General features: G+C 43.8%; 1 protein-coding gene across 5 annotated transcripts in view; it reads right to left on the bottom strand.

The window, feature by feature from the left end:
• Positions 1 to 12,664, bottom strand: part of LOC309554136 (F-actin-monooxygenase MICAL3-like) — a 173,587-nt gene that overhangs the window by 110,254 nt on the left and 50,669 nt on the right. For all 5 annotated transcript variants that reach the window (XM_082255713.1, XM_082255714.1, XM_082255715.1 and 2 more), the window contains exons 9-10: positions 7,417 to 7,505; positions 1,913 to 2,003 (exon numbers count right to left, since the gene is read on the bottom strand). In XM_082255713.1, coding sequence (XP_082111839.1) covers positions 1,913 to 2,003; positions 7,417 to 7,505 — 180 coding nt within the window. The remainder of the gene's footprint in view (positions 1 to 1,912; positions 2,004 to 7,416; positions 7,506 to 12,664) is intronic.

Genomic DNA, 12,664 nt, shown 5'->3' with positions numbered 1-12,664 from the left:
ACTCAGGAATATTCACTAGTAGGAGGTCACAACTGAAAATAATCCAGTATTAAAGCATGACTCCATCTTTAACAGGACAGTAAAACAAACCTTGCAAACTGTATAAAATGCAGGTATGAATCCGATAGCTAAGAGGAGACAATACCACGTTGATAGGGCAGATTCTGCATGTCTAAAGTCACTCCACAGCAACAATTAGGATCTTATACCACACTGTGATAAATAATACTTCAAGAGGCTATAAAGACACACAAAATAAAATAAAAAGAGTAAATTTGTTAAACTTGTTTAACTACTATCCAATTAAGCCTAACAATAATAAAACCGGTTTCTGCAAAAAAAAAAAAAAATCTATTTCACCATAAAGAAATTTCGAGAGTCTTTCATGGTCAGTGCAGGCTCAGAGCAGTCAACGTCCAACAGCAATATTTATAAGCCAAACACATTCTTATTCTTTTTCCAGTGTATAAAATACAAAAGCAGTTCATGTTCTATCTAATTTCTGACACTGCTGAAAATAAAATTGATGATACAAAAAAATAAAAAAGCAGATCCAGCATTAAAATGACCCAAAATAAAAGCATCAATAAAAATAATACTATATAGTGTTCACATGTCAATTACAATATAAACTTGACGGTAGAACCTGCAATGAAAAATTTTCCTTAAACGCAAATCCATTGCAAACAACCAGAGATACTTAAAACATTAAAAATAAAAAAGGCAAGCAGCAAACTATATATCATTTTTCATTACATTGGTCTTCCGTAAGGAATATTTAAATAGTTTTGTGATTTATTTAGAAGGTATCTGTTCACATCGCACCTGGGGCTGGAGCTGAATTTTGGTTTTGGTGGAACAAATTAATGGCCCATTGTGAAGCACTTATTTTTCACAACACCCTGCACCACTGGAGCCATTACTAACAAAACTGAGTTTTTAGGTAAACAAGAACGCATAACCTCCAACATGTGACAGTTCTCCTGCCTAAGCGGCCAATCATCAAGCCTGAACACTCGTGGCTCACCTGTGACAACCAGCCAATATTATAGCTTAGTGGCCTGGAGTAGGCCTGGGGTGAGGGGTTGTTGCAGACACTGTAAAAAGGATGAGAGCACCACAGATCTAGTACCAGTCCAGTATTACAAATGACAAGAGGTCAGAAGAGGAAATCCACAGCGTTTTGGGCTGAACACTCCCCCCCTTCATCAGGGCTTAGATGCTAGCTGGAATTGAGAATATCCTTTTGTCATATATAATAAAGAATAATTAAAAGTTTACTGAAATTATACTGAATTTGTGATGCTCTCATCTCCTTCACATTCTTTAAGACTAGCCCAGGGACCCTCAGGGATAACCCAGCTGACAAAGAGTTGCCTCTAAAAAGGCAAAACCTTCCTTCTTTTGGGTCCTGTGCTCTACCAACACATCTTTAAATAGGGGAATAGATTTTCAGTGTTCTCAGCAATACCACAGTCACCAAAATGGCCAAGTTCCCCCAATTTTAATGACAGGTTCCCTTCAACATATTTGAGGGATGTTTTGCATGAGGAGCACAACAAAGCAAAACATCTGCATAGGCTAGTCTACGTCACAGAGCAGCTTTTACCCTACAAGGTTACAGTGGTGCCAACATACACACTACAATATCAAATAGATCATACATCCAGAGATTAGGTTGGTTCTTTCAGATCTCAGGCGGTAGGGGCCCAGGGGAACTCCCCCAGGATCTGCAATAAGATCTCAGACTGGACATAAAGGAAGGGCAGACCGAACACAGTCAGCTGACACATAAAAAAACAGTCCAGTGGGTCTTGGGTGATCAGGCGTTTTACGGAGGACGCTACACTCGGCAGCCGCCGCGCCAGGGAACACAGGCTCATTGCACGCCACAGGAAGGAGGGGCGGGTACCTGGGGTCTTCTCCACAGTGGATACGGGGGACACGGCACCTCGTCCAGGCTCTTCAGCATCTGGGGAGTCTCTTGCTGCTCCTTTTATCTCCTGCAACACCAGAAAAAGAAATATGGTAGCTTTCAGTGTGTACTAAGGCTGAAATGGATCCTGCAATCAGAGTGTACAATTTCCTTTAAGATATTAATACATTATTCAATCTGATTTATTAGATCTTTAGGTAAGATTGTAAAGGAAGACATTTACACTATACTAGTGACAACAATTATTATGACCCGCGATACATGAAAATAAACCAATATGTGATAAAATAATGCAGCTGTTGTTCACCAAGTAAAATCTCAGGTAACTTGAGACGCTTGCACGCGCTGTGTTTTTGTTAGATATTTACACTATACTCTACCATATTTGGCCAGCATTATACAGCAGGAAGGCACGTTTGTGGCCTGTAAGGGCATTCCCAGGGCTGGCCAGCCAGAAGAGCATTGTAGATCGGAATGTAAAAGGCATCCCAGGCGATCGACTTCTGCCCTGAGATTGACACAGGTCAGCCCTATTGATGCATAACTGTTTCCTGGTCTAACTACTGTGAGCAAGAACAGGCGATGGTCATATTAGGTCTGCGAGTACATCAAAGTGGAGCTGAAGATAATAAGTGAAGATGTGTTATCTAGTAGGATCAATTAGAAATGGTAAATTTCTATAAGCAGTACCTTCAAAAATAGAGATTTTGTCTTTAATTCCTCCTAATAGACAGCAGTTTACTTTCTGTGCATAGATACTTCTGTGCCTTAACCCTCATAGCTGTATATCTGCAGTTGGAGATCATCTAAGGCAACTTGGTCTCTGACTGCTAGTCTCACTAGATTTGGAGTGATATTTTATGATGACACTACTGTGCTGCTCACTGTTCTCCTTGCTGGAGAGGAAGCTGTACCAGTGGACCTGCAGTGCAAGGATCTCTCTGCTTCAACCGTTCTGTGCTTCTTCCAGCTCTCCTACTGCTTCTTGATCATCACCCCACCAGTTATCTAAACACAAGTCATCAAGAGGGACAGCTTTGACATGAGGAAGCAAAGCTATGCCTCTACTATAATGGCTGACTTCATGCAGATTCACAGTGAAGAACAGGGCATGACAAACCAGTAATGGGGAAAAGAGTAGCTGCCAGAAGATCACAGGCAATACTGGAAACTTTTGCTTTCGTCCACTTTAAAGTATATCAAAAGCAATTTTTTTTCATGTTTTTGAAAGGAGTAGCAAAGAGTTTCTGCACTAAACTGTACTGGAACGCGGTTAAACGCACCAAAATTACACCGGAATGCAGCAAAAATAGCTCTGGAACACACATGTCCTTTTTTAACCACTTTACCACCGGAGGATTTTGCTGTCTTCCGTCCAGGCCACTTTTTGCGATTCGGCGCTGTGCGAATTTAACTGACAATTGCGCGGTCGTGCGACGCCGTACCCAAACGAAATTTACGTCCTTTTTTTCCCACAAACAGAGCTTTCTTTTGGTGGTATTTGATCACCTGTGCGATTTTTACTTTTTGCGCTATAAACAAAAAAAGAGCGTTTATTTTGAAAAAATAACAATATTTTTAACATTTTTTTATATGAAATTCCCCCCCAAAAAAATGTAAAAATCAAATTTTTTTTAAATTTTTGGCCAATTTGTTTTCTGCTACCTATGTTTGGTAAACAAAATCGCAATAAGCGTATTTTGATTGGTTTGCGCAAAAGTTATTGCGTTTACTAACTAAGGGAAAGATTTCTGTCATTTTTGGTGGGTTTTTTTTTAACGCGTAATGGCGGCGATCTGCGATTTTTTTTGCGGGACTGCGACATTGCGGCGGACAGATCGGACCCTTGACTGACATTTTTGACACTTTTGGTGGTACCAGTGACATTACTACAGTAATCAGTGCTATACATATGCACTGTTACTGTAAAAATGACACTGGCAGGGAAGAGGTTAATTTTATTGGAGAGGGAGGGGTTAATGTATGCCTGGTGCTTACTGACGTGTGGGGGGGGGAGGTGACTGAGTGACAGAAGGACAGATCGGATGTCCAGCTATGCTGAACACTCCGATCTGTCAGTCCCTATCACTATGGAGATCCGCCCCCTCTGTTTACACAGGCGGGCGGATCTCCTCACTCGATTCCCCGACGATCGGGGCAGAGCAGCGGCGATCGCCGCTGCTCCTCCCCTGGCCCGACTCCCGCTGTGACTGAACACAGCGGGAGCGAGCCTCCGGCGGCGCGCCACATTGCCGCAGTAGCAGCAATGTGAGCAGGGCGGAAGTGGTTAAGGTTAAAGAAAAAAAAAAAGGACAGGAAAAAAAAAAGGACAGAAAAAATGCATTGGAACATGCCAAAAAAGCATCAAAAATGTGTCAAAAACGCGCATGCAAAAAAGCCTTCGCAATGGATCCGGATTGCGCTTCTATGGTGTGAACTAGCCTAGCCCTTAGTGTGACCTACAAACTGTACAACTCAGTTGAACAACAAACTGAAATCTTTAAGGTGGAGGGAAGCAAAAATAAAAAAATAAAATGGTTGCAAAAGTGTGCAAACCCTTAAACTAATACGGTGTTAAAGCATCTTTTGATTCTAATATAACACTCTGTCTTTTTGGATAGGAGTCTATCAGCATGGCACATCTTGACTTGGCAATATTTGTCCACTCTTCTTTGCAAAAACACTCCAAGTCTGTCAGATTGTGAGGACATCTCCTGTGCACAGCACTCTTCAGATCGCCCGACAGATTTTCAATCGGATTCAGGGCTGGGCTCTGGCTGGGATATTCCAAAACTTGAATCTTATTCTGGTGAAGCCATTCCTTTGTTGATTTGGATGTATGGTTTGGGTCGTTGTCATGCTGAGAGACAAAGTTCCTCTTTATGTTCAGCTTTCTAGCAGAAGCCCAAAGGTTTTGTGCCAATATTGAATGGTATTTGGAACTGTTCGTAATTCCCTCTACCTTGATTAAGGCCCCTGATCCAGCTGAAAAAAACAGCCTCAAAGAATGATTCTGCCACCACAATGCTTCACTGTGGGTATGGTGTTCTTTTGGTGATGTGCAGTGTTTTTGCGGCTAACATATCTTTTGGATTTATGGCCAAAAAGTTCCACCTTGGTTTCATCAGACCACAACACATTTTCCCACATGCTTTTGGGAGACTTTAAATGTGTTTTTGCAAAACTTAGCCGAGTTTGGATGTTTATCTTCGTAAGAAAAGGCTTCTGTCTTGCCACTCTACCCTATATCCCAGACATATGAAGAATACGGGAGATTGTTTTCGCATGTACCACACAGCTAGTACTTGCCAGATATTCCTGCAGCTCCTTTAATGTTGTTGTAGGCCTCTTGGCAGCCTCCCTGATCAGTTTTCTTCTCGTCTTTTCATCAATTTTGGAGGGACATCTAGTTCTTGGTAATGTCACTGTTGTGCTATATTTTCTCCACTAGATGATGACTGTCTTCACCGTGTTCCCTGATATATCTAATGCCTTGGAAATTCTTTTGTACCCTTCTCCTGAATGATACCTTTTCACAATGAGATCCCTCTGATGATCAGAAAGCACTCTACGGACCAAGGCTTTTGCTGTAGGATGCGACTAAGAAAATGAAAATGTCAGGAAAGACCTACTAGAACAGCTGAACTTTATTTGGAGTTAATCAGAGGCACTTTAAATGATGGGAGGTGTGTATGGACTCCAATTTAACATGAGTTTGAATGTTAAATCTATAGTTATAAGAGGGTGTGCACGCTTATGCAACCACATTATTTTATTTATTTTTTTACTTCCCCCTAAAAGATTTTAGATTGTTTTTCAATTGAGTTGTAGAGTTTATAGGCCACATTAAATAAATTGTAAAGGCAGAATAATGTTATCTTAATGCATGCTATGCATTAAGACGAAAAACCTTCTGGGTGTAGAAGTCTCCCCAGCATCATACTTACCTGAACCCCATCTCTGTGCAGCGATGTCCACAAGTCCCTCGGCTGCCATTGGCTCACGCAGCTGTCAATCAAAGTCAGTCAGCCAATCAGAAGAGAGAGGGGACGGACTGAACTGCAGCTCTGTGTCTGAATAGACACACGGAGCTGCAGCTCGGGTGACCCCCATAGCAAGCTGCTTGCTGTGGGGGTACTCAACGTAAGGGAGGGGCTAGGAGCAGCAAGGAGGGACAGGAGAGGAGGAGGATCCAGGCTGCCCTGTGCAAAATCACTGCACAGGGCAGGTAAGTATAACATCTGTTATTTAAAAAGAAAATAGAATTTACAATCACTTTAAAGGTGGAAAAAGTTCTGAAATGATTTATCTTTGTCGTATATTTTACATTACAGAAACCTGACATTTTAACAGGGGTGTGTAGACTTTTTATATCCACTGTAAACCCCAATAGTTCATATTCCTGATACGTGACTGCTGTACCATGTACTTGTTTTAGAAGGTATCCTGTTCTCTCTGTATTGCTTCCTTTGTGTAAAATACCTGGTTTTTCTGCCAATCCCTCTGCTTTCCTATTAAAAACTGACCATGCTAGGATCTCCTCCAATGATCAGACTTGTGTTGACTTTTTATACTATTGCTGCTGAAGATCTGCCACTTGGTAATCTAGCCCTGAGCTGGATCTGGGGGTGGGACATTTAGAAACGAGTCGTGGTATGTATCTGGGGCTGTGGAACTCTTTCTGGGCATCTTGGTGACATCTTTTCCAGCACATACAGAAGGGAGGCAGGGTGGGGAATTCCTGTGACTACTAGCCATAATGATAAGACTTGTCTAGGTGCCTAGCTGTTAATTAGATCAACTTTTAAAGGTTGCATTGTCATGTTTTTACTGGTTGCACATCTGGTCTTATCTTTACTAATATCCCCAAGAGGGGAATGTCCTCCTGGGGGAATAAAGTATGTGTCTGGGTTTTATTAGACAGTTATTCCTTTGGTTTTACCATAACATCTTGTCTGCGTACGATGCTTGGGGTAAAGGGCTGGTATTAGATATCAGTCGGCTGGAAGGGTTTGGAGGGCAGGGGGCACCGTTAGTCGGAGGCACCCAGACTAAGTGCCAGGCGGTCCATCAAACCTTTTATTCCTATTTTAAATTAATTAAATGGGCTGTTTTACAAGGTGAGGGGTCACATACTTTAATTGCTCTCTCTCTCTACTGGAGAGAGTTTTTTTTCCCTCCCTGTACTGCTGACCAACTGGCACAAGGTGAGATAGAACGACAAATCTTCCCCCACGAGGATATGGAGAGCAACAAGACCTGACAGGAATATTAACCCTACAACAATCCATTTAGCACAGATAACCTAGCTTTCAAAAACTGCTCACAAATAGTAACATAAGGTATCTCTCACTGCCGTGCAATAAGTTAGGATAGCTATGTTAAATCCCAATAAAGAATCTGCAGGTACATGAAAGCAATAAATCCTGGCACTGAAAACTGGCACATAGAATAAGACTATTCTGTCACGCTGCTCTCACCTTGTTCACAAGCGGAGGTGCCGCTGCTCTCTTTCGCTGGCTGTAGCCGGAGCGTCGGTAGCAGTAGTGCGGTTTGCAATAAAACTTTCCTACAAAAAGAGGAAATAAAAAATGAGCGTTGAGCACTGAAATGGATTATTGCAGACTTGTGTACTGGGGCGGCCGGTCAGCTGGTGACAGTACATTTTGAGCTATGAGGTCGGGTACTGGGAACAGCAGGCAAATGTCTGCTAGTAACAATGTGACAGTGTGTCAGGGACAAAAGATGCCCAATGTCACATCCAGTGCTATAGGAACGGAGGAGGAACAGCAAGCTTTAACCCCAGCATCGCCAAAACGCCCATTCTGTAACCATCACAGCTCAATCATACACACACAGCATTGACAGACTAGGTCGGAGCCAGTTAAACTGTCAGTATAAATGTGAATTAAGATGAGATAGACTAATTGTGTTCTGTCATTCCTCGAAAGGACAAAGCCAAGAGAAAAGTAAAATCAAGGAGTGTACTGCTAAACAGGAAACATTGGTACTGTGCAAATGCCAGGGGTGCATAATCTATTGCAGCAATATTTATAGAAAGTGTATTAAATATATAAACAAGGCAGTGCTAAATAAAAAACAAACATGTTACATCATGCAGTGTAGATTACAAATAAAAATAATATATTGAGTGCAAAACATCGAAGTTAAAACAGAGCAAACAGTCCACTAGTGAACAATTACCAAGTAATAAATACTCACTAATGGACTGGAGGGGGGGGGATTGCGGTTTATTAAAACAGCTCCGCAAGGCAACGTATCAGCTTATATCTTCAGCTTGTTAATTTAGGCTGGGTTCACACTATTGAGAATTGGATGCAGGTTTCTCCGCATCCAATTTGCATGCTAGGAGATTGTGACCGGCTCTCATTGGAGCCGATTCACATATCCCGGAGTGGCTCCGTTGAGAATTGCACAGGAGTCCAGTGTGTCTTTTGGTCTATTTCAGGTCCAAATTCAGCCAAAAATTCAGACTGATATTGGACCTGAAAGGGTGAACAGGGACGCATCGGACCTCTTCTGTGAACTGCTCCGTGCAGCAGTGTGAACCCAGCCTTCAGCTTTAAGCAAGGAAAGCTAGAAGCTAAATGGTTGCCATCTGGCCTTGTGCTTCAGACTCTTTCTACTATAGTTTTAAAAACTCTAGTTTTAGTAAATTTCCCTCATTGTATTATGCAAGTGCATTTTTAGAGCACTACATCTTTGAAAATATAATGTATGTGTATAATTCCTAAAGTGTAGCTAAACCCAAAAAGAAAATGGAATTAAATTAAAGCTTGCGGTGTCGAACGTGGTGGCTGCATCAGTTTTCTAAGGCAGTTTAAGGCTTTTTTTCCCTTTATATTTACCTGGTGGTCCTGTCAGTAACAAACTTCCTGTCCAAGGAAAGGCACACTCACTGTACTGTTATCTATAGATGAGCAGTGTTGTATTGCCACAACAGGACTACAGAACACCTCCTCTTTTTCTCATTACCATAACATAGGGGTTGGGAGGTGTTCTGTAGTCCAGCAAATTTCCTAATAACATTGCTTGAGATAACAAGGGCCCTCTAATTCCTTCTGTATTGAATTGTATTGTAACTGTACTGTCTGCCTTCATGTTGTAAAGCGCTGCACAAACTGCTGGGGCTATATAAATCCTATATTATAATAATAATGTTAAGAATCCATTTTAATATATCCATTAAGGAAGCCCTCTGAACTACATATTTGCTAGTAAATTTCAAGACAGTGTTAATATGACTTGATTAACTTTTGTAAACAAACCTCGTGTGATCTCCACAATCGACTTGATGACTTTAATGATATTAACATAATCGGGAATCAATAAACGCGGTGAGCAATTGTTGATGCGAGACCAGCAGATGTCAGTGACACGTATTCATATATGCTGAGTTGAATAGAATTGTAAGAGAATGCTCCAAGCACCAGTGATATGATAAAGTCCAAACGTGGGATTTTTGACTTACTGTAAAATACATTTCTCTGATGTTCATTGACAGACACAGCTCCTGATTCTTCTTAACCATTGGGTTATACTGCCCCCTACATGAGTAGGACACTAGGCAGAAAAAAAGTCTGACTATGCCTATGGGCAGTCCCAGGGAGGTATACTCCCTCCCTGTCTCTGCTATAGGTACTCAGTTTTGTTACAAGCAGTGTCAGAAGAATTATAACTCCAGAGGGGTGGATGCTGTGTCCATCAATGAACATCAGAGAAATGGATTTTACGGTAAGTCAAAAATCCCTTTTTCTCTTTCCTTCATTGACGGACACAGCTCCTGATCTTCTTAACCATTGGAATGTCCCAAAGCAGTGTTAAACATGAGGAGTGGGAACAGCGAAAAATAAATTCCCTAGCCTAAACTATAGCCAACCAGGTAAACAGGAGCTCAACCAAAACAACTGGAGCCCACCTGAAAAGAACAATACACCCTCAAAGAGGTCCTCAAAACGTTGCGACCAAAGGAAGCATCCGCAGATGCCAACACATCAACTTTATAGAACTTTGTGAAAGTGTGCACCCACGACCAGGTGGCCACCTTGCAAACTGGCGTCACGGACGCCTAAAGATGGAAGGCCCAGGAGGCACTGAGCGCCTGAGAAGAATGCGCCTCGACAGGGAAAGGAGGAACCTGACACGATTTGATGGAATAGGCCTGAACCACCGTCTGTCTGATCCATCTGGAAATGGTCGCAGAGGAAGCGGACAACCCTTTCCGAGGCCCATCCATGAGCACAAATAGTGAGTCTGATTTCCTAAAATACTCCGTAGCTGCCAGGTACACCCTAATGGCCCGGACCACATCCAAGGCATGCAAAGCAATTTCCTTTGGATCTTTTGGCCTGGGACACAGGGAAGGCAAGACAATGGCTTCATTCAAATGAAAATCAGAGACAACCTTTGGGAGGAACGAAGGACAGGGGCGAAGAACCACCTTATCTCTGTCAACCACCAAGTAAGGTGAACGACAGGATAACACCGCCAATTCCGACACCCTGCGCGCAGGGGTGATAGTCAACAAAAAGGCCACCTTCTGGGACAGTGTAAGCAGGAAAATCTCCTGAAGTTTCTCAAAGGGAGGCTTCTGAAGGACTAAGAGCATCAAACTGAGGTCCCAAGGCGGTATCTGAGACCACACCGGAGGATTCAAGTGCCGAACTCCCTGAAGAAAAGTACGCACCAGGGAGTGTGTGGCAGAGGGCCGTTGAAAGAAGACCAGTAAGGCCAACACCTGGCCCTTGATAGTACTCAAGACCAGTTTCTGCTCAAAACCCCATTGAAGGAAGGTCAAGATCTGAGCCACCGAAAAAGTGAAAAATGAGGATGAACCCCAATAGACTCACACCACGCAATGTACGTCTTCTACGTACGATGGTAGATCTTCCTAGCTTTTAACAGCGTTGAAATCCCTAACTCTGACAAACCTTTATCCATCAGCACCTGGCGTTCAACAGCCAAGCCGTCAAAGCCAGCGACTGTAAAGCAGGATGGAAGATTGGTCCTTGGACAGCAGATCCTCCCTGAGAGGAAGCTTCCAAGGAACATCGGCAACCAGCCGCACCAGATCGGCGCACCAAGCCCAGCGAGGGCAGTCCGGGGCCACTAAGATGCCTGGAATCCATTCTGCTTCGATCCTGCATAGAAGTCTTGGCAAAACCTGGAGAGGAGGGAGGGCGTAAACCAGGGCCCACCTTAGAAGGTCGGCTACCTCCAGAGCCACCAGGACACTTCTTGTGCCCCCCTGGTGATGGACATAAGCCACGGCCATGGCATTATCCGATTGAATGCACGCTGGACATCCCTGAAGACGATCCGTCCAATGTTCCAGACACAGTCTGATCACTCGAAGTTCCAAGACATCGGTAGCCTTGACTCTTCCAGTGTATAGATCCCCATAGCAGAACTTTTGCCGAGGACACCTCCCCAGCCAGACAGGCTTGAATCGGTGGTGACCACTGTCAAATACAACGGAAGAAGGATTTGCCCAGCCGAAGCGCAGGAGAATGAAGTCACCATATCAGGGACTCTTTAGTTCCCTGGCTCAGCCAGATCTGATTGTCCAGAGACTTCAGAGTCTTGTCCTGTTTGGCCAGAATCTCCCTTTGTAGAAACCTACATTCAGAATCCAGCCAAACTGCCTCAGAGTACGTATGGTATTTTCCAGGTTTTCCACCAGAGCAGTAGGAGACTCCGCTCACAGAAGGAGGTCGTCCAAGTAGCCCAGTACCGCGATCCCCTGTTGGCGTAACAATGCTAGCACCAGGGCTAACACTTTTGTGAAGACCCGAGGAGCAGAGGCGAGACCAAAGGGTAACGCCACAAATGGATAATGCTCCTCTCTCACGGTAAACCGAAGGAAGCGCTGGTGACCAGCACATATTGGAATGTGAAGGTAAGCATCCTTAATGTCGATAGAAGCAAGAAAATCCCCCTGATGCATGGATGCCACCACCGTGTGAATGGTACTCCATTCTGAACTTCTGCACCTGCACAAAGCAGTTCAGCACCATGAGGTCCAGGATTGGACGCACCTTGTCTTCCATCCTGGGAACTGTAAACAAGTTTGAGTAAAAACGCTGAAAACTTTCTGATGTCGGAACCGGGACAATCACCCCTTGAAGTAACAGGTCTTGTACTGCCCAAAACAGACCCTGTAAGCAGCCTGGGGACAGGCGCAAGTTGGAAGGAAAGAACCTTGCCGGGGGGAGAACGAAACTTGATCTTGTAGCCGAACCGTATGACTTTGTGAACCCACTTGTCTTGTACCAGAGAAGTCCGTGGGTCAGCAAACCAGCGAAGGTGAGGGCGCACCTTCATGCTGAAGGAGCCTTGTCTGCAGGTCTGGATTAGCCCGCTCTTGACTTGCCAGACCAAGTTCGTGTGGATCCAACAGAGGAGGCCCTTAACGGCTTTGATCCACGGAAAAACTTCTATTGAGCCAAGATGGATGGCCCACGTCTACGACGAGGGGTCTTGCCCTTAGTAGCCTGTGGAAGAGCTGTACTTTTTCCCCTACGAGACCCTTAATGATGCCCATCAGGGTAGCTCCAAACAGGCGATCTCCTTGAAAAGGAAGATCAGTGAAGGCCTTCTTAGAAGTCTGGTCCACAAACTAGCATTTAAGCCAAAAAATACGCCCGAAGGACCACTGCTGAAACAGAGAGTCTAGCGACAAGGGGAGCCGCATCCAAAGAGGCATCA

This window comes from Pelophylax lessonae, assembly GCF_965119305.1.
Source record: "Pelophylax lessonae genome assembly, chromosome: 4".
NCBI lineage: Eukaryota > Metazoa > Chordata > Amphibia > Anura > Ranidae > Pelophylax > Pelophylax lessonae.
The sequence above is the reverse complement of the archived record's forward strand: the minus strand, read 5'-3'. Positions and strand labels throughout refer to the sequence as shown.